At 32.5% G+C, this 27,610-nt stretch overlaps 1 protein-coding gene across 1 annotated transcript; it reads right to left on the bottom strand.

Annotated features, from left to right (window-relative positions):
* Positions 1–30: 30 nt before the first annotated feature.
* LOC148272253 (cell adhesion molecule Dscam1-like) lies at positions 31–27,610 on the bottom strand (the record flags this gene model as incomplete). The annotated part of the gene is made up of 24 exons (XM_088240299.1): positions 27,304–27,610; positions 25,260–25,350; positions 24,208–24,505; positions 23,768–23,903; positions 23,429–23,548; positions 21,100–21,276; positions 20,165–20,309; positions 16,434–16,582; positions 15,186–15,348; positions 14,760–14,899; positions 14,412–14,564; positions 13,903–14,061; positions 12,430–12,564; positions 11,497–11,649; positions 10,844–10,973; positions 10,524–10,714; positions 9,723–9,902; positions 8,839–9,021; positions 7,902–8,211; positions 7,261–7,405; positions 6,403–6,535; positions 2,726–2,843; positions 1,679–1,827; positions 31–116 (listed from the first exon to the last, which is right to left on the bottom strand). Coding segments are annotated over exons 1-24 (3,951 nt in total), but the record flags the coding sequence as incomplete, so codon positions are not given.

Below are 27,610 nucleotides of genomic sequence, written 5' to 3'. Positions count from 1 at the left end.
TGTACTAAAGACGCCCTGTTTGGCCTTTACATATGCTGGTCTATCTTGGTTATCTACGTGCCCAAATGTTTGAAAGCCCATGCTGAATTGGGCGTATGGACTTATCTCGAACATTTCTGAAAACATGTAAAATTAAATGTAAATAAAGACAAATTATTTATATTTTAAAAGAGGAATTATGAACCTTGCATGAAGAAGAGAAATTAGAAAAGTTATTTTTTGTTTTGTACACCATTTTGTGAAAATGACCTAAATTATATTGTTATGGTATTTGTTACAATCAATATAATGTAAAGTTTCCGCAAATCAAGTTTTGTAAAATTTTCATTTAATAAAAATTATATTTTTCAATAAAAAATTATAAAAGCGCCATCTATGAATAATAAGTATACACGAGGGTGTTTAAAAAATAAGGTTGTCAATTTTTTTCAGGTTTAAGGAATTTTTTATTTGAACTGAAAAATACATCATTGGAAAACTTAATTTCTTAACTTTGTATTTTACAACATAATCACCAGATTTTTCAACGCATTTCTGTTGACGACTAATCCACTTTTGGAATCCAGCTTCAAAGAAGTCCGACGCCAGTTCGTAGAGGAATTTCGTGACCAAGCAGGAGCTTGTTGAGTTTATGACTCGAGGGACCACAATAAATTCAGAAAATTATTGCGAGACCTCGAAAAAACTCAGAAGAGCCATCAAAAATCGCCGGAGAGGAAGACTGACGCGCCCGCACGTCTCTCGCCAAACCAAGGATTTAATCGAAAATTTTGGCTGGGATCTCGTTGAACAGCCCTGATCTTGCACCGAGTGACTTCCACTTGTTTCCAAAATTAAAGCAACACTTGGGTGGACAACGTTTCGAGACTGATGAAAGAGTGCAGGAAGCGGTCACCAAATTCCCCCTCGGACTGGCGGCGAACTTCTTTGAAGCTGGATTCCAAAAGTGGATTAGTCGTCAACAAAAATGCGTTGAAAAATCTGGTGATATGTTAAAAAATAAAGCTTTCCAATGATGTATTTTTCAGTTCAAATAAAAAATGCCTTAAACCTGAAAGAAAATGAGAACCTTATTTTTTACACAACCCTCGTATATAATATTATGTATTATTTCATTTTGTGCATAATTGATACCCCAGCAGTGCGACTCTGAACGCTCTTGCGGGGGAGGTTAACGCATCAATGAGGAAGTTCAGTAGTTTTTTAAAACATGCTTTTGATTTGTAAATTAACTATCGAACTAGGCCAAAATTTAAAAAAATACGTATCGTATTATCAGCGCTGTGATTTTTAAAGTTTTATTAATTTGAAATTACCCGCCCGTGAGGTAACTAGTTGTCGTCGGTGAGTTGTTCTGACTGGCGAGTTGGCTTCCCGGAAACCGAAAATCTATCACCACACTATCATTGGTTGATTCAGAAGAACTTGTGACGTAGTTCATTTTAGTTTAGTATTCTTTTCATACATTTTCGAGAAACTTCACCGTACGATTAAATGGTCTAATTTTACCCCTTTGAAAATATTTTGAACTTCCTAATTACGTGCTAGCAACGCATTTTCCAGCTCCGCGAGAGCGTTTAGAATACTAGTCCAGGTATGACTTAGTTTTTTTATAATTTACGAAACTTTTTCCAAACAAAATCTACCCGCCCCTCATGCAGGGTCTCAACCAACGCACCTTCGTTTGTGTTACTAATTTTTCTATTCGCCGTTGGCGAAGTGTAAAGTCTTGCTGGGAGCGGGGGGCAAGTGTTGGGGGGTGGCGGAAGAGGGACTCCCCTTTCCTTATAAACACTTTCAGCTGATGAGCCACACATCACATGATGCCTGAAACATAAAGAAATCATCTGTATTGCATCGGGTTGTGGTCCTGTGGCTAGGGTCTCGGACTCACTGATCAAAGGTCCGTGGTTCGAGTCCCACTCTACTCCAACTATATTCCCACTTTCCAATAGTGTTATATTAATTAAATCAATAAGCATGAAATATAATTCAAATGCAAAATTTAATTTATTAAAATAAAATCACTTTATTTTGAGTTTGTCCAAATTCTTGTAGACAAGGACTGGATTCGACTCCCCGGGGAGCTGTTTATATTAACATATTACAGAAGAGATGAAGAACATTTTAGATAAGGCAATATAGAACTCTAGGTATCTACAGGGCTTTGCCTAGTATGTAGGTGAAATAATTCAATTAGATGAATCTCACCTGCATAAATAAAGGTTTTAGCTCTTTAACTTCACAAACATCAACATATGAAAGAATAAAGGGAATAAAGATGTTCAAATATGGGCAGAATGGTGAATGTTACACAGTGTGTAAAGTGGCCACTTAAACCAGCCAATGACAGGTCAAAAGCCCTGTATATATTATACCTTCGCTAAAATGTTCTTCATCTCTTTTTTAATAGGTTAATAAAATCACTTTGTTTTTATGTACCACTTATATTTTTATAATTTGACAACCAACTAGTTTTAGCAATACTATGCCTTCTTCAGAGTTAATTACAAACTAACATAACATATATACAATTTTCACAGTGAGGGTAGATTGGGCTTGGCTACGGGAGTAGAGAGGAGAGTGGGGTTTGTGTGTGGATTTAAATATATCAAATTATAAAAATATCAGTGGTACATAAAAACAAAGTGATTTTATTTTAATATATTAAATAATAATAAAGTAAGTGCTTTAAACATAAAAAATACAAATGCAAAATTATTACCTGCGTTTCTGTATGGCGACAAATACACACACCATCATACACAGTAGTAAAAGTACGCAGCTGCATACCATTACCAGAATACTCGTGTCTAGAGGGTCACTTGGAGGTCCAATGAGCTCTGTAAATATAACAAATAATATCACGTAATGTACTGTCAATCGTAGACATACGAAGTGTATATTATAGACTCTGTAAGTCTGTTTTGTGATGTGTCGGATGGGGAGGAGCTGCTAGGACTGTATTAGACCCACCAATAAAAGCCCAAAAATCAGTTTTGAGAGTAATTCTAAAAAGACCATATAGGTTCTATGAGTTCTTGATGTAAGGCATTTTTTTTTTCGATTGAAACCCATAAACACTGGAAAACCCAGGACAGGGTACACCATGCTCACGAAACACGAAGTTCTGTGAGGAATGACTTAATGATGCCTACAGCGCGTGTAGCGGTGTTTCCAAGATTTTTTTTTATTTTTGCGGGACCAAAGCTATATAACTTATAGTCCTTAAAATATAGCTTGATCAAAAGACAGTTACTAAATTAATGTCAGTAGTTATGGGAAATTACTGATCACTGATCATGTACCGGTCAAATCGATTTTATCAGTTTTTTGTGCAAACATGAAACTCTGTTTCCGGAAATTGATATAAAAACGCAAAAACAAGCCTCCTATAGTGTGTTTAAGACAATTATTTACTAAAAAATAAGACATCGAATACCCCTTTTCATGAACAACAACAAATGAATTATTTTTTATTTGATTGATTTACATTGATCAATTGGTCCCATCTCTATCATTTTTTTGCAAAATGACGTAATAATTAAGTTTAATTCAGTTTTAAAGCTGATTTTATATAATAATGTTGATTTATATGTCAAGCATTGTATTAAAAAAATAAATTATGAAAATTAAATTAAAATAAAATAAAAAATTTAAAAAATAAAATGTATGTAAAAGCCTTATGGGCGTGAAAAAAAAAATATAAAAAAATTAACATGCCAGATACGAATGATTTTTCGTGTGTCAATATAAATCCCTACTTAGACGTCACTACAAAGTTATGTCGTTATTTTTGCTGACAACTGTCATTCTAATCAAGCTATATTTTAAGGATTATAGAGTCTTACATCAGGAAAAACGAAAGTAGAACACGTTTTGGGAAAACAATTGGCAAATGGTTGATAGACATAGTAAGCAAAGAGTCAGAAAATTTGTTAACAATTATAACTTAATTTGTAGATAATCTGTTTATATTATAAACGTACCTATATGTTACGTACATACTTATATATTATGTACATATTTATTCTATTACAAACATACTTATTTTATTTTATACATTCTTATATATTGCATTTATACTTGTCATATACATGCAATTTCAATTTATTTCACAACACTTATAAAGATTTAAAAAAATATATATATCTGTGTACACTTTTGCAAATACAACCCTATATTATATTTATTTTTGCCGCAACATATCGGTTCCTTAGAACAGGCATTGCCTTTGTACAAACCGATATATCCTCTTAAGTAACCCGCTATACCGCACTCATTCGCTCGCTTGATTTATCCTTAGTGTTTAATTAGAATATTTGTTTGTAATTTTGCTTATGTGATTTTTCTAATATATTAATAAACTAGCGGACCCGACAGACGTCGTCCTGCCCGAACGTTAGCTTGCCTGCTATTACCTTGGAATAAGACTTTTCATTGATAAGTAGTTACCTAGGTATGTGTTTGTGATCAAATTCCAGCACTAAAAATTGTTAATATTCAAAAAGTATTGAATTAAAAAAGGGACTTGTTTATGTTTGAATTCCAAAACATAAAATATATTTCTTTTCAAATATGGCATTCTTTTTGCAAACGTAAAACTCCGGTCTTCTCACCAACAGAGGGGTGTACTTATGTAGGAATACGATTTAAAAAAATGTATTGAATTCAATTTTATTTTAGTATTACCAAAAATCCAATAAAAATATATAAATAGGTAGAAATTATAAGGAATTTAAGGAAAGACTCCAAAGATTGAGATCCACAAAAAACAAATGCTGTTTAAAAACATATACACAAAAAAACAACATCTTTCCATTTTTTGCAAATGCAATCTCCTCGATTGCAATCCTGGTAGATTGATGAATAAAACATTTATTCTCCTTAATTATTTTTTACATATTAGATTGAAGATTTTCATAACTACGAACGCGCACAGCGCAAAGATCTATGTTTCTCTGAAAGCCGCACGTAAATCGGTTAAGCCGTTTAGGAGTTCGGTGACATCACACGTACAGAGGAATTATATATATAAAAATAAACAAATAAAATTGCTGTTATTATTATTATTGTTAAAAACTTTTAAGCGCTTTACAAGGTCATTATTATTTTAGGTGTTAACATAAGTTGGGTCTGTTTTATTCCCAATTTAAAAATTCACACAAAAAGTATTACAAAATGGTAAAGCTAACGAGGCCCAGGAATTTAAAAGTTTTTTTTATTATTATTATTATTATTTATTTTATTTAGTTCTATGATTAACATAGTCTAATATATATTTACAACACAATATTTACATCTATACTTATTCTAACATTATTTATTACTATTGTAAACTATTATACACTTAATATCCTAATTTATAATATTCACTGTTTCATATGTACATTTTCATTAATTATATTCACTATTTACACTATATATTACCTAATATTTTTCACATATATACTTTTTACATTTAATTTTAAATATATTTACATTTATTTCATTTTTTATGCTTTCTGGTATTTCCTCAAATAATTGTATTCCCTTGAACATAAGGCAGTTCTGGGACATTTCTTTTCCAGTCTTATACTCGTATTTTTAGATCCTCTTGTTGCATAGTTTCTATGAAAGAACTCATTATTTTTAGTTTATTTTGAAAATATCTTGGAACTATTCCTTTAATAATTTTGTTGAATAGCAATATTGAATTTGATATCTAGAAGTTGAATAATTTTCTAAACTTTTGTTCGTCTCCCACATCTTAATATTATCCTTTTAAACACAAATGTTTCATAACCAGTTGATTTTTGCTATCGGCCGAAAGAGCGGCGTGCTTTTGCTATCGGTGGATGACATTTGTGAATTTTTTAACACCGAATCACTTCTGCCCTAGACCTCTTCATCAGACGCAGACGAAACAGATGAAACTTGGCTTTGGCCACGACTGTTTACAGCTGTTTCTGAAGCCTTTTATCTGTAGACTCAATTTCGTATTTATGTTATTCAAAGCACGTAACTTATCCCGCGAGTAGAATTCTCCTACTATTTTGACAAGAGTCTGTTTATGTATTTTTCGTCTTTTTATAAATTGAATTTTAGTTTGTTATGTAAATGCTATTTTTAAATAAAGGAATTGAATTGAATTGAAATTGAATTGAATTGAATCAGTAAAACTATGCTTAAGAGGCCAAAAATAATCTTGCTATTTGAGATTGTTGTGTCTTAATAATATTAAGCCATTGATCAAGGGTTTGTTGATACGTTTTCTTAATTTGACGCCTTAAATATTTTATCTTATTTGTAACGTTATTTTGGTCCAATAAATGAATTTGTGTTTTTTAATTTAAAATAAAGATTAAGTACTCTATATTATATTATAATTCTGTTGATTTAACAATTTTCTTGTAAACCTACCTCCAGATTCAGTCTTAGTGGCTACTGTGAATATGGCTGCAATGGGTCCTGCAAGATTAGTTGCTGTCACTCTAATTTGGTACCATCTTCCTGGCTTTAAACCTCCTAAGATTAAGAAGTGCCCAGTCTCCACCTAGCGAGTAAGGTTACATTATTCTATCATCATTTTAGCGTACCACAACGAAGGTGTAACTTTGCGAAATATTCAGTTGCGTTACGTAAGCATTAAAATCAAAAACACACTTGTAAATGCGATTCAATCATTATTACAGATTTGATTTGAAAATCAATGAATAGAGAAAAGGTAACCATACAAGTGTATCACGACAAATATATATCAATCAAACTATTCAAAAAACGTACCAAAATCCGGCTAAAGAAAATCAATGCTAATTAAATTTTAAACACTATAGTCCTTCTCAAAACAGGGTTCCCTAATGAGTATGGCTCTTAAATTAAATTTGTATAAAGAAAATTCATACGAAAATTTGCGTTAAAGTATTCTAAGGTAAAGGCAATAAAATATTGGCAGGCATAATTTTTACAAAAAGGTACAAGCATGCTAACATATTTCTATGGTAAAGACAAGTATTAAGAAGCAAACGATTCATAATATCTTTTCTTATTCCTTAATTTGATCAATTCCAATACCACGTATAACATCCGGTTAGCCGAATCATGCTATTTATAAATTTCTCTTCTCGGCTTCATGAAACCCCTGTCCTGTTTTAAATTGGCTTACACTGTTAAGTTTTGTTATCATTTAAATTTAAGGATTTTTACCCGTACATTGCGTTGTTGTTAAAACCCTGTTTGGCAATGCTATTTTTACTCTCAATGTTCCTTGCTTGTACTTACTGGAAGGGGGTCTGGTTGAAGCCATAGTCTGGTGTTAAGTGGACGGTAGTCTACAGTCCAACGGGCTACTCCACACTCTCCATCTTTCCAATGGTCTATTTGGAGGGATAAGTGGCTTGAATTGCTCCAGATCCAATCATTTCTACTAGGAGCAGTCATCACTGTGAACCAACAATCAAACTAAAGCATAGTCTCGAGAAACTCCAAGCCACACAGAGAAAACGACTATTGAAAAGAAATTAAGATGACAGAAAGATCACAATAAAATACATTAACGCATAAACTATGCGGGAGATTTTGAATTTTAAATTTTTTAGGCAGTGTTAGATTCTGATATAAGCGTCAGTGCCAATACCTTAAAAAAACTCACGAATAGTGAGATAATATGCAGAAGTTAATTGATCGCAGACTAGACATTTTTATTTCTTACATAAAGTAGTGATTCAAACAGTTGTTGTCAAAGTAAAACCATCAATTAGTTGACTATAGTATAACGGACAATCGTTATGATTGGCAAGTAAATCCAGTGGGAAACCACTTTGCTGAAGATAAAACTTTTTTTTATTTGAGGTGGAGTTTGTGACGATGAAGCATCTTTACTCTTGCTGTGGGCAATCAATAATCTTGTATGTTACTGTCACGTCTTTTCTCTCTGTCTCTGTTCTTTTGATGATTGGGAATATTTGTATTTTGTATTAAAAAATGTAGAATTTATCCACGTTGCATTTTTGATACTCATATACCAATTTAATAAACAGGTTTTACCTGTTCCCAATGTTGTAGCAACAGCTACTGCGGGACTAGATGGCCCAACAGTTCCTTGAGCAATCAGTCTTACTTCATACAACTTCCCACATCCGAGAGAATTTATTCTTTTGGATCCAGCTACCCCTCCCGCTATATCTTCTGTATGCCACACATCAAACTCTGCGCGCCAACTCAGTGTATAACCTAAAAAAATGAAGACAACATTATGACTTTAATTTTTCTATTTCCAGGCGAATGCAAAATACAGTTCTGTGTGTAAAATAGAACTAAAATAATGGACAAATATTCTCAGAAAATCTCTCTAATCTCAGGAAAATTTCCTGCAAAAGGAAATCAAATGAAGATAGATCCAGTTAGTAGTGTAGTAGTTAGCGTGTGTGTCCATCATGCTTAAGGTCCCGGGTTTGATTCCTGGTAGAATCAACGTGAAATATTTTTTTATAGGTGGGTTGCTGCAATATTTCATTGTTTCATTGTTGCCAACCATTACACGACGAGATGAATTACCTTAACTTGATTTACGTTTTCGGAATTGTTACCAGAGAGTAGCCATCGAGTTAAAAACACTCGTCCTAGATTCTAGTTATATTTAATATACAAAACTGTTCGTCCGGACACAGATTCATTTAAAAAATAAAGTTAACTGCTGAACAACACATTCGTTTGTTGAATGACAAAATTTCAATTTGTTCAAAAAAAGGAAATCGCAAGATTTCAGATATTTATTCAACTTAGCACTACCTCTTAAGAAGTGGCAGAGCCACTACTCTCACCAGGAAACAGAGTACTACATCTTGTGTATAATCTTACCTAGGATAGGGGAAGTATGATTAGGGGGAGCCCACTCCAGGAGAAGGGCTTGCCTCTCCGGGAGGGCTCTTAGCCGGGGGGAAGGAGGAGGAGCCACAACTCCAACCAGGTAGGACACACTGTCCCAACCAAACAGGTTCTTGGCCACGCATGTGTAGTTACCTTCAAGTGACGGATTTACATCTGGAATGATATAATGGTATCTTAAATAATGGAAATGATTTAATAATCGAAAATTCCAGTTCAAGTCCAAGTCCAGAGTTTTCGAAAAATATTTTTGATACTAGACAAGTTTTCAGCGATTCCAGTCACTACCAGATAGTTTAGTAGATTCAAAGTGTAATCATAGAGGACGCCGTAAACGCGGTATTGGTGAATATTTTCAGAGACTGCGAGGAAATAAGGCAGAATTCACGTGAGGAAATTACAATTGACAGGACAATACTATCCTGTTTCAGCTCCGTAAACAGCCTCTAATATGCAATACAGGATAGTAGTATAATACAAAAATTCGACCTTAGTTTAAACGCGGAACGCTGCGAAAATTGATTTCCGACAGCGCGCACGGTGTTGGAAGTTAGCCATTATCCCGCGGAGGTAGTTTTGCCCATCTATCTCTAGGAAAATGTCTTGGTCCGCTGTCCTGTCCTCAAAATTTTTGGTCTGTCCAAATTTCATAAGTATGCTCTCTAATTACAGTAATATGGCTTCGGTCTCAGAGCATTTATCCAATAATGGACCTATGCAAACATGCACTCGAAGTCCAGAAAATGCAGCCTTGATAAAAAATTGTTATAATGTCATAGATAATTTCGAATCTAGGATAATATATTTTTTTGTAACAATTGTTTTGCTTTTACAGCACTTAATAATACAGGACTTACTGTTGATAAGTAGACTATCATCTGAGTTCAGAAAGAAGCTTGGGTGGTGTGTGATAACTCTGGTATTGTGATACCATACAGTACGAGGCTGTGGACTTCCTAATGCTCTACAGGCTAGTTTAAGGCCACTATTGGCTGCTACTGTAAGGCGAGCTCCCAGAGATGATATTCCAGCAACCACTATAATGAAAGAAACAAATATAAGTCAGAGGTGATGGAATAGTTAATTATTATGGAAAAGTATAATATATATTGCACTCGGAAATAAATTAAATTAGCAGGATTTAATTTAAATTATATTTTGAAATTAAACTGAACGTACATACAAACCAAACTGTTTGAATAGACAGACGTCCAAATGAATGAACTACTATCCTGAATAAAAAATGATTCGAAATTTGTTAAAAATTTAGTGGTAATGATAATCATAGAGTGTAGCCCTGATACACTACCTCGAAGAAATAAAAAAAATATACAAAACGAATTGTTATTATCATTTAATAATCCGCAACCTATAGTGCACGGGGAAGTGCATTGGTACATCAATGCAGCGTATCTCGATAATTTGTTACATTAAGGCAAAATACTGTATTTTTAATCCATCCAACACAGACGCACCACACAGGTACACATCATATGGACAGTTGAGAAGAATTGCCTAGGACAGTCATTAATGGTGAAGGAGATGCAGGTATTTGATTCAAAAGGTTGAAACCAGAAGAATATTAGCCTGATCTCGTATTAAGTATCTTGCTCGAGCCCCCTAAAAGAAATAAACAGTGTCCTTCGTTTCGTTCTTACCTCTATCGCTGGGTTCAGCACTGACCGTCCTAGAGACTTCCCCTTCTCCTACTATAGTAGCTGCAGTAACCCAGGCCTCGTATCTCCTGCCTTGTTCTAGCGCCCTGATGGCGTGAGACAAAGACTCTTGTTGCCTTTCTTGTCCAATTGGCGTATGTTCTGCAATTCGATATGTTTGCAATGTTCCTCCACTGAAAATGGTATTAGTGTAAATATTATAAAGGGTTTTTCGATAACATTGTCTGATTAGATATTGAAAACGCAGATAATCTTTATTTGATCAAATGATTATGCGTTGTTCTATTGTAAGAGATTCTTACCCATAAGCCAGCCTAAAGTAAACAGTATAGTGAGTAATTCTTCCATTTGGGTAGAGAGGTGGCAACCAGCTGACAACTATAGAACTTGATGTCAAAACTAGCGCCTTCACATCGGCCGGGGCACTTGGTACTGTAATGAAACATTAATTGAATATAACATAATTTAAATAAAAAAGGTAAACGAAGTATTTGAACCACTAAAACTTTCATTGGGAGTACTGCAAGGATCGGTTTTCGGACCGGTTTTATTTTTTATACAAATAAAGGATATTGTTGAGACACTAAATTATTCTAATATAAAACACTTTGCATGTGATGTCTTAACATCTATATCAGGAAGAAAATTATGAAACAATAAAAATAAAATATAAACAACAGGACAACAAAAATAATCAAGATCCACTGCGATTGGTGTATCAATGCAGTGCTTTTTGCACTATTAAGGTGCCGAAATGGAATCATAATGACGTAAATATTAATATTGTAACTAAATATATACTTCAAAATTCACAGTAAATGTGCAGAATTTAAAAACGAGACTAGATTTTATTTATTTACAATTTTATTAAATGTATTTTTTTCACAGGAGAAACATCTAAAAAAACCGTGTTAGTTTATTAAATAAGATTATTATAAATTTGATGTGTACTAACGATCTTCGAGAGTTGAGCACAGAATGGGTCTTGATGATGGTCCGATCCCAAGACGGCAGTATCCAGCCACCCAGATACTGTAGTTGCCAAACTTCTGAAGGTTTTCCAGTTGGACTGATCCATGAACAGAAGTTACATTGAACTGTTTACCATCTGTAAAAACAAATTCAACTACATTTTTTAAATCCGCTAATGGTGGGTCATTAGCTCCATTTCTTCGTTCCTATTCGAATTATAATACCATATGGGAGAACGAATACATTAGACGCGATGGCAACATCAGAATCTATAAAACATATAAAAAGCCAATAGCCACATATGGAATTGAGGCAAGAGCGGATACCTCTGCAACGAAATCCTGACTAAGGACCTCGGAAATTCGAACTCTATGATGCATCACCTAATACACACTACAAGATCTCATAAGAAACACAGACATTTGAAGCACGTTTAGTACGGAGGACATCATGAAGTGGGGAAGACAGCGAAGGCGATATTGGAATGAACATGTCAACAGAATGCTAGAAAACAGGCTTCTAAGTATCGAAAGTCCTGGAAGCAGAAGAGCACAAGACACACTCTTAAAAATATGACCGGATTGTTGATAGTTGACTTCATAGGAGTCAGATGCAGCAACACAAACAAATGCTTCTTTATGCAGGATCTATAGAAATATTATTTTTCCTCCATTCGGAGTTTGGTCAAAGACGCAAACATTGTTTTTTTTCGGAATCATAAAAGATGCTTCCTTAAATAATTGATTTGATAATTGGATATTTAAGAAGTTTTCTATAAAGAAATAAGAAATCGGCTTTGAGTAAAAAATAAATTAACACTAGTACTGAAAATAGGTCACCTTTGTGATGAAGATTCTCAAATGAAATTTGTAAAATAAAAAAACTAGTAATAATAAAACATAATACAAAAAAATACCCATTGTAGAATAGAAGAGTGCATAGCCAGTCATAGCACCTCCTTGCAGATGTAAAGGTAGAGGTCTCCAGCTTACTGTAAGGCTGGTGCTACTAACAGCAGAACACTGGAGGTCTTCGGGAGACTCTTCAGGAACTGAAAAAGAAATTTTGAAAATTGTATTTTATTCGCGATGGAAATAATTGGTGACTCGTTTTAATTAGCGCGGGTTTTTTGTTTGACTTTCAAATTTGCTATCATTTGACCACAAGATAAATGTTTTTAATTTTTTCCCCAGTTTTCCATCTTTTTTCTCCTAAAACTGCAGTCAAATACACACGCTATAACAGTCAAAGCTTATTGAAAATCATCGGCATTTATTTCATAAGACGACAAAATATTAGGAAATAAAACTTTTGTTATCGGTGTTACCAAGATTAATTATTTTTAAATACACTATAATAGCTTCGGAACAGAGTAGTGATAGCATGAGTACTCTCCCGAAACTAATACTGATACGAATGTTTCGTAATAATTAATTTCAGATTCTCTGATTTCAGAAAAAAATGTATCATGCTTCGTCAGGTTATAAACGGTATTTTAAGGCTGGACCATGAACATTCTAACAGTTGTTACACCTCATCACATTAAATAAGATAAATATCATGAAAAGATATTTGAATACTTAATTCTTTGCATAAATTTAAAAACAATTTTACGAGAATTACAATTGAAACTATACTGAAAATTTGATACAAAACGCAGCATCACCTTCCACAGTGGTTAAAGAATTTTCCTATTACGTGAAAAATTCTCCATAAGTGTAATCCAAACATAATTAGTAGCCCATATCTTGCGATTTGAATCCGTTAGACCTCTTCCCTTAGAATTAAAGAAGTTCAACAAAACCTCAATAGCTAAATAGTAAAATAACATCACACCATATATTTGTAAAATAAGTAAGAAAATGTAAGAAAATGCTATTAGAAAATCTAAATAAAGACTATTTGCAAAAACAGTCACGGTGGCCATTTATCAGAAAAAATGCAACAATTTATAAAAAGACGGATGCTCTGTATCTGTCAAAGAGACAGAATAAAAAATGAAGAGATTCGGCACAGATATCATCAGATATCATCGTACAGCAAAATTAAAGTGTAAGTAGGCAGGACACATGGCGATACGAAATGATGACACCTGGAATAATAAAATGGAGACTGGGTAAACAAATTAAGTGTTGGAAGGCCACAAAAAGAACAGCAAAAGAAGGCCGACGGTATTGTCTCGGTATCAAGTAGAGCATGGAAGAAAAATCTGGGCACAGAATGGAGTGGAAACGTTTGAAAAAAGCCTTTTTTCAGTAGTGAAGAGAACAAGGCTGAAAAGAAGAACGGTAGAGCTTAAATATTAAAATAAAAACGTAATTATCTTTTAATTATTACGTTTTTAGTGTAATAAAAAAATAACGCTTTTAAATGGAAACCATTTACTTACCTCCTTCTGGAGTGTCTCTGTATGCAGCAGGGGAGGAAGGTCCAGGACCTGCACTGTTGTAACAAGTGACTGTGACAGAGTATCGGCCACCTTTTGCGAGCCCAGAGAGTGATGCTTGCTTACTGTGAGCATCTACCTTGAGCACCTTAGCTTTCTCTTCTGGAATCAAAATATTAGCAATTTTAAATATTCAGTTTTAATTTACGGTGATTTGAAGGGTAGGTTCCATTTTTTACTTTGGTAAATGATCCGAGTTGGGCTTGCGGCCCGCTAAATCTAACGGCTGAACATGTGAGCAATGACCTGAATGTTCCTGAATGAGGGAAGAGAGGTAATTTTGGAAGGTCTTATATGTTACCAGACCTGTATGAAATCCAATATAAGTTAAGAACTGTAGAAAATTCAGATTATTTACTAAATTCATTACCTTTTCAGTTGCGAAATGGGAAACTCTAAGGGGTACTGGTATTTATGGCACTTTCATTTTTAAGATAATGTTGTAATTTTACCTGAATGAAGTGCAATTTGAGGAATTGCTCTGATGATGTACCCTAACAGGAGCCCATTCAATGTATGTGGGGGTGGAGGAAGCCAGGATACTCCAAGTTCTCCTGGGTTAGGACCAGATTCAATTTGCACACTCAAAGGAGCTGATGATGGAGCTGTAATATTAAAAACAAAACAATTTTCCAACATGTGGGCAGAACGATGGATGTTACACAATGTAAAGTTATAATGTAAACCAGTCAATGACATGCCCTTCTCAAAAATATTTTATATATCAGTCAAAAAACCTATCAACTTGTATTGGATATTATCAAGGGTTTCATGTATGTTAGAAGCAATATAATTCATACCTTCTTCAATTGTAGTGAAGAGCAAAGGTCTTGTGTAAGGGCTCAATCCTGCCACTCCAACAGAACAGACCCTTGCAGCATATGGAGTAGCTGGACGTAGACCAGATATTTCAGCAAACTGTCGAGGCTGACTCAGAATACTAAAAATTTTTTTTTTGATGGTTTGAAACACAGTGTACACATAAATACGAACCATTTAACATAATATCATCAGCTAAAATTAATCTATGAGTATCGAGATGAACTAAAAAAGGATGTGTACATTTGCTGTGAATTGAAACTCAAAGATTAAGACTAAATAGAAAAGAAAATACATACACATAGGAACCTCAAATACTAATCTAGTGATGGTAATGCTAGCAATTTCTTTAATTGTGGCTTTTGAATATTTGTATTTCTGGAATCTGAATATTAAAATAATAGTACCTTGTGACATTAACGGTGATAGCTGAGTCCCAGTGCAAATGATGATGTGGAGCGTACTGTAGCATGTAGAGGGAAGGAGGTACAGGGGGAGCACGCCACCCTAATCTGGCCGTGCGCCCTCTCACGGCTTCCACGGCTACCTCTGCTGGAGGTCCGGGAGGTTCTAGAAATATAACTTAGAACTAACACTGTTTCTGATACTCAAGGTGATGGCTGAGTCCCAGTGTAGGTGTTGCTAGAGAAAAAATTGCAGCATGTAAATAAAGAGAAATAGAGGGCTGCTTCATAGATTCTTATTATTATTCTAGTATATGGGTATCAGTGCTAAATAGGCTGCTGACGCCACTGCGACTCAGACCCAGATCTTTAAAGATCTGGTTACTGAGTAGAGGGCCAGTGTTCTCATATTGCTAAATCTCCCCCTCTAAGTCCAAATCCTTAAAGTCCCGGGGTATTAGAATTATAATTATATATATAATTACTGCTCAGGTCTACTAAGCACTTTAACCACGCTTGCCTATTTTAGAAGGCATCAGATTCTCTAGTCATAAACGTCTACTGCTGACTGTTATACAAAAAGACAGTTCATGTTAGCGACGGGAACCATACTTTTGTATATTTTTTAATATTGCAGTATGATTGATCTTGCTTATAATATACAAGGTTAATATTTCATAAGTGGATTTTATTTCTTAACCATCTTTATCTGAGTAATATTGGGAAAGGCAGGGAAAGGCTGCTGACCTAAATATATATTCTTTCTCATTTGTTTAATGAAGACAAAACTACAAAAGACTCATTCAGGAAAAGCCGGACCACTAATAAACAGCAGTAGCCCTTTCGTTTAACTTAAAGAGATGGTGGAATTTTGTGTTCATAGGGCACTGCATTGGTACATCAATCGCAGCGTATTTTGATCATTTTGGTTACATGAAAGTAAGATGATCAGTCTTACGCTTCAGGTACCAGTCCAGGGACTATGAAATATTCTAGTGTGAAAACACCTTTTTAAATAAATATTTCACATCAACCATGCCGGGAATCAAACCCGAGACCCCTCGCATGGCAGGCTAACGCACTGACCATTACACCACGATGCCTACAATTCGATGACTAGTATTATATTCTACAAGTAGAGAAGGCACGTTAAAGATGTTGATGAAGATAAAAAGTTGTTAAATTTTTGTTTCAATAAATATTAAAATAAGTCAATCCCTTGTTGTCTTTTGATCCATTGACTCTTCTTACCTTGGACAGTCAGATACGTGGAATGTTGAGCCGCTCCAAATGTATTGCTAGCTTTACACATCCAAACTCCCGAGTCACTTGGATCTGTACTACTGATAAGTATTTCACTTGTCGCTCCCTTCTGTGTCTGATGGCTGGTGATCTTCATTCTGTAATAATTAGTAAAACTAGTCTCAAGCGGAACTTTGACACGTACAAGATGATATTAAGTGCTTGTGCCATTATTACTGTTTTTATATCAATTATGTGACATAAAATTGAATTGAAAACAATGTAAATGGTGCATTACAAAATATAGGCAGATACCTTCCTTTTTTTTTTCTTTTGAACATTCGATGCAAACATACATAAAAATAACATTCAATAATGGTAGCGTCAATTTATCACAAAAACAATTATTTTCAATCTTGCTTTTTCTACAATATTTGAGTTTGTCCTAATGTTTGTAGACAAAATACTGGATTTCACCCCCTCGGGAGTCATTAAGATTAACAAATTACAACAGGGATGGAGAATACCTTAAATAAGGGATTATAGAAGTCTAGGCATTTACAGGGCTTATGACCTGTCGTTGGCTGGTTTAACTTCCATAATCCCTTATTTAAGGTATTCTCCATCTCTGTTGTAATTTGTTAATATTGCTTTTTCTAGTTTAAAACATTTTAACGAGACGTTTATAGTTAGACAAATATGATTTATTTATGCTTTATTTATTTATTCATCACGTCTTCTTTTGATTGTTCAAGAAACCATCGCTAAAATTGTATTAAAATTTACAAAAAACTAGATGTGCCCTAAATTGATGACATCTTTATAAAAGCATCTATTTTACAAACTTTCAAAGAAAAAAACCCACTAATTTACAAAATTCTCGAAACTCTAGATTTCCAAATAATTTAACTTTACACTGATGCAATACAACTGCATCTTTAAATCATTATTCATATGTTGGAAACAAAAACTTCCAGAAATCTTAAAATCAATACCAAATATCAAAATATTTAAATCGAAATTGAAATAACACATGAGACCCACCTTAGCCTGAACTCAGTACATTAGAAAATTGTGCATCTTTTGGAAAATAATATCTTAATTTAAGGAATCTATTTTTGACAGTAAAAATAAATGTATATAAATACTTTCTAATATATATAAATATGTATATATATGTTTATATATATATATATATATGTATATATATATATATATATATATATATATATATTTATATGTATATCCACGCACAGGCTTGTGTGGAATTTTTTCTTATTATAATATTCTGTTTTATGTTGCTATGTTATGTAAGAAAAAAATACAATTATTTTTTTTTTATCAAAAAAAATAACAGTACGATGAGTACCCGAGGAATCAAATAAAATCGCCAACCAATATATATATATATATATAAATAAATGTAAAACGAACCCCCTCTCTAAACACGAGTTTTCACTCTATTAGAGGGTTAGAAATGTTATTATTAATTATGTATGTACCAACCATTTTGTAATTTTGTACTTATTTTGTAAAGAATTTTTTTCAATATATATTTTTAAAAAAATTAATAGTTTAAAAATTTTACGACATCGTAATATCTTTATCAACAGTTATCAAGAATTTAGTTTTTTAAATTCATAATGAATATTTTTAGGTTGGCGATTTTATTTGATTCCTCGGGTACTTATCGTACTGTTATTTTTTTTGATAAAAAAAAAAATAATTGTATTTTTTTCTTACATAACATAGCAACATAAAACAGAATAAAATAATAAGAAAAAAATCCCACATAAGCCTGTGCGTGGATATACATGATTTTATCGATTTTACGTTACAGCACGTACACAATAAAAATACTCAGTCAGAAAAGTTGATGCATGCCACGGATTGGAGAACCTTACTGGATGTCAAAAATAAAATATATAAAATAAGGAATAATTTAAAAAATATATATTTATAGATGACAACCATGAAGTTTCGCATAGTAAATTGTCTATGTTTTTATGAATGTATGTATGTGTATGCGCTTGGGTGTATGTACGTGTGTGTGTATGTACATGTGTATATATGTGTATATTTATATATATGTGTGTATATATGTGTATGTCTGTATGTATTTGAATCAAAATGTGTATCCGAATAAGTTCATGTTTTGTTTGTCTGTGCTCAATATTAATTTGTTAACTATTATAATATATTAAAATGTAATTGCCTAGCTTGAAACGGGGTATGTACCCTTGTTAGCTGGGCAAAGTGAACATGGAATTGTATTTTGATAAAGAGTGTGAATAAATAAATAAATAAATATTTTAATATAAGAAACAAAAAACTTAACCTAAAAGAACAAATGAAAACTCGATGTTTTAAAAAATACAGTATCTCTATTAAATTTATGCAATTTGTTTATGAAGACTTTACTATCTAGAGACGGTGGACGATGTATAGTGAGTGTTGAATATATTTTTTCCATTTTATTAAAACTTACATTAACGGCATTTGAGTAGTAAAATGTTGTAGTAATATTCATATTATTAGTAATTTCCCACCGATTAGCCGGAAGAAGTGAACACCCAAATGAACGTCCCTCCTCCTCCATAATGACTGATAGCCTAGGATTCCCAGTAAAAAGTCGGTTTGGTAGAGCTAAGGATAATATCCACACTCTTTTGGGTACAAAAAGCGCAAAAATTTCATCTGCACTCTTTCCACTACCAAAAAGTATCGAGTCTCATGTGGCCACCAAATGAAACTATATTCCAAACGATATCTTACCAAGGAATTATACAATGTCCCCATAACCTGAGTGTTAGAAAAGATCTTGGCATTTCTAAGAATAAAACCAAGCATTTAAAGGAGTCATTACATAGATTAACGATATGAAGAATAAAAGATAACTGAGCGTCAAACAACAACCCGAGATCTCTGGACATTGAAGCCCTTTCAAGCCTCACTCTGTCCATGAGCTAACAATAATATATTGTTTTGGAGGCTCTTGTGTATGCCATATCAAAACATTTGGAGATTTTGAAGAACAATTTATTTTGTTTGCTACATTGAATAATATTTTATTTATTTATTTATTTTGTTCATTAACGCCCAAAAGGCATTTACAAAAAATAAAAATGAATTACATGCTAACATACTAAATAATAAACAGAATAATATTTTGTATGTTACACTAAAGTTTTATACAATCTGAAGAAGTCTGTATTTCACAAAACATTTTTAAATCGTCAGCAAATAAAAGAAAATTACAAAATTATATGATGTTACCAATATCATTTATAAAGATTATAAATTGGATTATAGTTATTGTGAGGTTGTAAAATATTCCGAAAAACGAGAGGGAGAGAATCTACACATTAAAGTTATTCATCTGTTCTGGGTGGATTTCCTATAAGAACAGATGTGCCATTTGAGAAAAAAGACCCCCCTTATTTCTAAGATTAAAATTCGTGAAAACAGATTAGGCTCGTGAGATGGTTCAATATTCCAGAATAAAACGCATACATTTATTAGCCTTGACATGAGATTTAGGTCAATTTCTTATTTTCGCGGAAATGCGAAATGAAAATAAAAAATGTTGAAAACAAACCGTTCGTAAGGGATGCTATAAGCCTCATAAATTTGGCAAATACTATAACAGTACTATGCATACTTATCACAAATACTATATTACACTTAATCGACGCAATATATTATGATAAAATATGTAACAAAAATACGATTTATTTTACCTGTCCGATACAAATTCTAAAGTCCTTCCACTGTGGGTCCAGAATATTCTAATTGGGTGATCCCCAAAAACTTCACACATAATTGTAGCGGGATGTCCAACTTTTGTGGTCACATTCGATACAGCAGATTCAAAAGTCACTGGTCCTAAAAAAGCAAAATAAATATCATCATTTGACTTATTAATTCCGTTATATGTTCATAATAGCGAGTATCAAAACCTTTTAAACATGCAGAGACATATGAAAAACTCTACAAAACATTTGTTCGTCCCCAGGTAGAATACTGTACTCCTATTTGGTCACCTTACTATAATGTAAGTATTAATAGACTAGAAAGGGTCCAACAATTTTTTTTAAGCAGGTCGACTATCGGTTAAACATTAACTTTTCCAATCATGCTGAAAGTATGCAGTACCATGGAATAAACTCTCTTAAAAATCGAAGAATACTGTTGGACCAGTTATTTTTATTCAAATTAATAAACAATAAAATTGATTCTCCAAACCTACTAGAAAGACTTCCATTCCGTGTGCCATCTAGACCGACAAGACAAAATCTTTTATTTAACACTGAAAACGCGTCAACAAACTATTTTAAACAATCTACAATACCTAGAATATGCGACCAATGTTACAATATATTTACCGAGGCTGATATTTTTTGTGACAATGTATGTAAATTTAGGTCTAAAATTATAGAAATTTTGAGAGAAACAGACATTTAACTTTATTTTTATTATTATAAAAATATTTTTTTATTTCGTTTCTTTTACATTTATTATATTGAACATAATTTAAATTATTGTGTGTGCATGAGTTTCTTACACTTAAATACAAAGAAATTGGCAATATATTTGAACATACTGTTTGTTCACCTAATAAAATAAATAAATAATAGAAAACTACTACCAAATAAATACGAAAATTATATCTTACTGTTGACCGTGATAAGAATGTCTTTTTGTAGTGGTTGTCCTACACCGTTCTCCACTCTGCAGGAGTATACCCCTTCGTCTCCCGAAGTAACTAGCTCTAATACTAAGGTTCCGTTCGGTAAACTCTGGAGTCCACTTCCTCTTAATTCTAATACTGATCTCCAACTTCCACTGGCTTCTGAAAGGATATACATTAGTTACAATACTGACTCGCGATTTCGAAAAGTTGTAAATGACAAGGTTTTGATTAAAAGAGTTTGGTCGCTCAAAAATTCTTCGATATCTGTATAATAAAATATTAAATTAGAAAAAAGTACTAACATATAAGCAACGAATGCTTTTCTATTGTGAGAAAATAATATTGGAAGAAAAAAATTACCCCAAGGATACAATATTAATATTGATGCTCTAAATATAAATTCTATAGATAAAATAAAGTATTTTGGAGTTTTCTTAGATAGATATTTAAAATTGAAAACACATTGTCAATATGTAACAAAAAAAAACATATTTTTAGAACGATTAAGAAATGTAATAGATATAAAGCTTAGTGTTCTTATTTATAAAACAATCATATTATATCCACACATAAATTATTGTTCTTCCGCGCTTTTTTTATGTAATGAGGGGGAAATTAAAAATATACAAATTCTTCAAAATAAGGCAATGAGGATTATATTCAAAAGAAATATGTACTCTAAGTTAGAAAGAATGCACAGAGAAATTGACATGTTTTCAGAAAGCAACAAATAAAATATAATGTCGCAATTTTTATACGTAAAATAATTAAGGAGATAAATAATATAAAAATTGAATAAAATTTAACCAACAATGTTATACATATGAAACTAGGGATACAATAATACAAGATTGCCAATGAGGAGAAAAACAGTCTCAAAACTCATTGTGCAAGGTGAAAGCTGTAAAATGAGTTACCTGAAGAAATAAAAGAGATAGGAAGCATGGAAATATTTTAAATTAATTTGAAAAAATACGATCTTGAGAAATTTCGATAAAAATTGTAATATTATTCAAAATTTGTATAGGTTCTTAAGATGTTATGAACTAACTAAATAAAGTATAAACAAATAAACAAACAAATAAAATAAACAAATATTATAAACTTATAGGTAAAATAAACTTCTAAAGCATGATAAAATGGTTTAATTTGTATTCTCAGTTAACCAAAACATATCTGCTACAAAATAACTTCTGCAACAAAAATACTAAGGGCCGTAAGTTTAAACGAAATGAAAAACGCAGTCAACCTGGACTTGCAAAATAAAAAATATCTGGAGACATTTGGCTATCTGGAAGAGAAAATCCAGAAAATATCCTATTAACGAGAAATGAAAAGGAAATATTTATTTATTTATTCAAATTTTTTGCTTCCAAACTGTAATTAATAATAAAAATAATGTGACCTCACTGGGGTTTCCCGTGTAGAAGACACTTAACAATACACTTTTTTAAAATTACATTTGAGAATAAACAAAGAAGACTAACTTAAAAAAACGAAGATAATTAACAAATATTCAGACATTTTTAAAAACAAGGTATTTATGTACATTTATATTATTAATATTACAAAACACACAATGAAAATAACAAAAACCTAACATAATCTATACACTTGTGGAGCAGTTGATTCAATATTGGTATGGGCGAATGAGACAATCCATGTTACTTTTACCTAGCTCCACTATCCACTTTTTATAGCCTCTTTAAACATTTTCTCGATACTAATTGTTTTAATAGATTGTGGAAGTAGGTTATAGATTTTAATTGAATAATACTCACAATCCCTTTGTCCGAAAGTGGTTTTTGTATTTGTTTAAGTTGTCTATGTGTTGAGGATCTAGTGATTATATTATTTGTGTGTGATGTATTGTGGGGGTTATGTCTTTCATTTGAGTAAGAGTCGTTTTTGAATCTATAAGTCAGTATTGTTTTAGCGTATAATTGTTTTGGTGTCATAAGTTGTGATTTGTGGAATATTTCTTCAGTAAATGTCTGTATCGGGACTCTGAGTATTATTTTAACTATGGATTTTTGTGTAACAAATACACTATTTAAAACTGTGTCACTCACACCACCCCAACCGATTATACCGTACTCCAAAATTGAATGGCACAATGCAAAATAAATCTACAAAAGTTCCCGTACATTAATTATATTTCGAATTATTTTGTTAGTCTCATAAGTTTATTAGTAATATTTTCAATCTGCTGTTTCCATTTTAAATTGATATCAATAATAACTCTTAAGTATTTATATTTTATTTATTTTTTATATTTGTGAAGTTTTAAAAAAGTATTTAAAATTCATACCATCTTTCTTTATCCAATGAACTTGTGGTTGTGGATATCCGCTGGCGCTGCAGCCTACCTGTCCTTGTCTTCCAATAACCATGGAACTATTCTGAGGTTCTTCTACCCATTTTGGTGCCACTGAAAAATAAATTCATGAACAAATACTCCAAAAACACTGAAAGCCACTACCACAAACACAAGAATTTTATTTTGATTAAGTATATATAACGATTCCGTTTTTTACTTTTTATTTTCAAAATTTTCTCGATGCACAAAGAATACCCATTATTCATGTGATAAATATTGGAAATTTCAAACTGATGGCTTGCATCTTTTATGGTTGCTAATTTTTCTTACCTTTGATAAATAGTTCAGCTGTAGCATTGACTCTCGCCGCGTGATTTGATACAATACATGTATAAGTTCCACAATGTTGAAGACCAACTTTTTTGATAACCAAAACACTGAAAAGATCCTGATTCCTTTCTTCTATCTAAAACAGAGAGAATTTGAATTGGAGTAAAAAAAAGAATTATGTTTAGCAAACAACGTGTGATCAATTTAGCACACTTCATAAAACAGCTGCTTTTGATATTTAGAACAAGGAGAAAATGCATGTGTAAAAAGGGATAAAAAGTTCACGGAAGAGCTACCTTTGAAATAAAATTACGTCATAAAGGTGTGTTATAAGTAGAAACAATGAAAACTAAACCACTGTTTGCATTATTCAAGATGATTGTATTTAGATATTTAAAGTTTAACACAAATTTGTACCCATACAAGAATTTTGTGAATACCTTTAATGCTGCAGAGATCGGCAGGTCATCTTTCAACCAATTGAAGAATACTGGAGTGTCTCCGCTTTTGACACTACATATGACTTTGGCTATTTGCCCTTCTTGAATGTTTGATCCAAAAGTGAGCTCATCGAGAAGTGGTGGCTCCAAAACCTGGATTTCAAAAGATCTTCTGGCCATTTCACCACTTGGACTTGTCACTGTGCATGTATAAATTGCTCCATTTTCCGAACTGTCGATGTTTTGAATAACCAGTTTGCCATCATCGTCAGATGTAAAGGATCTACGATGTCTTGATCTGTTGATGTTTTGAAATAACTCCGATAGCTCATTTCTTGTAAAATTATGTTCTTTACTTCCATTTAGATTCCCAAACGCTTCAAATGATTTACTGTATTTGATTTTTGGTGTTTTAACTTTCCCAACATTTAAGTCTCTTCTGTATCTTTCGTAATGGATAGGTTGAAGGTCGGATCTTTCCCATTTTACTTTGCTAAAAATAACATTCGATAGATTTCAATCATATTTATTCATATTTTTCTTTTACATTTGATATAAAACAAAGAAGACTAACTTAAAAAACAGACACAATCAGCAAAATATTCAGGCGGTTTTAAACACTACGTATTTATTTACATCCATAGTATTTATATTACAAAACGCACAATGAAAATAACAAAAACTTAATATAAGCTTTACACTTGTGGAGCAGTTGATTCAATATTTGTTTGGGCGAATGAGACAATCCATTTTACTTCTACCTAGCTCCACTATCTATTTTTTTATAGCCTTTTTAAACATTTTCTCATTACTAATGATTTTAATAGATAGTGGATGTAGGTTATAGATTTTAATTGAATAATACTCAAAATCTCTTTGTCCGAATGTGGTATTTGTTTAAGTTGTCTTTGTGTAGAAGATCTAGTGATTATATTATTTGTATGCGATGTATTGTAGGGGTTATGTCTTTCGTTTGAGTGAGAGTCCTATTGTTTTATTTTTTTCATAACTTAAACAGTAAATACTTATTATAAAATTAAAGACAACAATACCTGATCGGATATCCATAGTAAGGACAATGAATAGTCGTGGTTGTTCCTGCTAGTATTTTTATTGGGCCAAGACTCCGAATGTACGGTGGACCTAAAATAATTATTATATTTTCCATCAAATTAGCTACTGTTAATTGTTCTTGTAGTTTATATTTTAAACATCTTTTGCAACATCTTTTTTATAAAGTTTTTTGTTTAGTTTAGTCCGGTAGTTTATTGTATAAATTAATTTCCTTGAATATTAGTCCCGACTCTCCTCGTCTCGTTTTAGACAGTTGTACCATATGTTATATAAATCAAGTTTAAGTTCTTTGCCTACAATCACTTAAGTGGCTAATTTATGGATACGAATACATTTGAAAGATTTTAGTTGAAAAGGTTCGGTTACATTTCATATATTTTCTATTGAATACGCTTTATTTTTTACTTGTTTCCATGACATTATAAAAACAATACATTGGCATGAAAATATTATAAGACATAATTCTACAGTCAAGTTTCTGCACCGTAAAAGTAAAATATGCGTTTTAATGAATTTTTTTCCATTTTTTAATTTAAATGTATTTAATAGATAATTCCTTCGAGATTATAACATTCATTAAATTTAAAAGATGGGTTTTTCTTCTTTAATTTATACTCTGTGTCTTTTGCAAAGGTTGTTTGAGTCTTTTGTTTAGTTTGGTACAGTAGTTTATTGTATAAATTAATTCCCTTGTATATTAGTCTCGACTGTCCTCGTCCTGTTTAAGATAGTTATACCATATCGTCTGACTAACTTGCAAAACTCCAATCTCCAAAAAAATTTTTTTTTTTTAGTACAGTGAAAAAACAGTATAGTTTCAACCAATTATATTGTTTTTTCGCCCTCCTGTAAATTTTTTAATTTTGGAGATTGGACTTTTGCAAGTTAGTCAGACGATATATATAAATCTAAGTTTTAGTTCTTTGCCTACAATTACTTGAGTAGCTAATTTATGAATACATTTGAAATTAGTTTATTTAGGATTAACTATAGATTATAATTTCAAATGGGATGTACATATAGAAAATTGTGTAAGCGATTAAGAGCAATAAGTAATAGAATGTACATATTAAAATATTATGTCCCTTTTAATACTTTACGAATTATTTATTTATCTCTCTCTGAATCAATTATACGATACGCTTTAACTTTTTGGGGGTTACCAAGTGAAACGTATATTAATTTTATTCAAACTTTGCAAATTCTATTATCAAATTTCTACTACATAAAGATGTATACCGCCAGAGACATAATATTTAAATATAATTGATGTATAAATCTGTAAATAAATTATCTGTTAGGGCTCTACTTTGGTACAAATTAATTTGTCAGCATACATCGCACTCCGAGTATAAACACAAGTTGGTACATGATTACAACACCAGGTTTACTAGTATGGAAGGGCTAGCTGTTCCTAGATATTGCAATCAATATGGCAAAAGGACACTGCAATACAGTATACCTAAAATGTTTAACATGTTACCAAACAATATTAAACAAATTGAGTTAAATACAGGAGTGAGACGTTTGCTCAAATTATGGTTAACGGAAAAAAGTTCATAGAATTAGTGATCGTTTTAAATTTTTGATAATGTATGTAATATGTAATATTTTCAAATAAAATTATTATCAATGTAGGTTAAGTATGAATAATCAAAGCAATTTATAAGAACCTGCTGACGAGTTGTATGTATGTATGCAACTCAGCAGAACTTTAATTTAAGACTATTTTGTAAATATTTTGAAAAAAAAAAAAGAAAATTAAAAAAATTAGTTAAAAATTTCGGTCAATGCATGTAATTGTTTAGTTCTTTAGTTGGTAGTAGAAAATAGAAAATATTATATTAACTAATTTTCACATTTTATTTTGCTGCAGTTGTAGCCTGGTTATGTCATTTTAGTTTTCTTTTGTCCATATCTAATTGTTGCATAAAACATATTTGGGATTTTACAATTGCATTAGGTTTTTTTTGCTTTCAAATAATTTTAAATTTCGAGTACGTGAATATAAGGCATATTAACCGTATACATCAATCCTGGCTTCATGGGTGATGGACTCGTTATTGGGCGCGACCGCCGTGCAGGAGTACAGCCCCGCGTCCTCCGGAGTCACCCTGCTGATGTTGTAGGTGGAGGTGTGCGGAGGAGCGGGAGGAGCCACCAGGGGGGCGCCGTCCCGCGCCCACAGCAGGCGGGAGGCTCCCCGCGCCCCGCAACGCAGGGCTACGCTGGCGCCCGCCGCCACGGCCTGGGGGCGGAACGTCTCTACCAGGGACACAGACTGCCGCTTAGCTCTCCGCTGCTGCCCTGAGAAGGAAACCGACCGCAT

Source organism: Micrasema longulum, unplaced genomic scaffold (genome assembly GCF_059751315.1).
Source record: "Micrasema longulum isolate JH-2025_06_02 unplaced genomic scaffold, ASM5975131v1 h1tg002415l, whole genome shotgun sequence".
Classification (NCBI taxonomy): domain Eukaryota; kingdom Metazoa; phylum Arthropoda; class Insecta; order Trichoptera; family Brachycentridae; genus Micrasema; species Micrasema longulum.
This window is presented reverse-complemented; position numbering and strand designations above follow the sequence as displayed.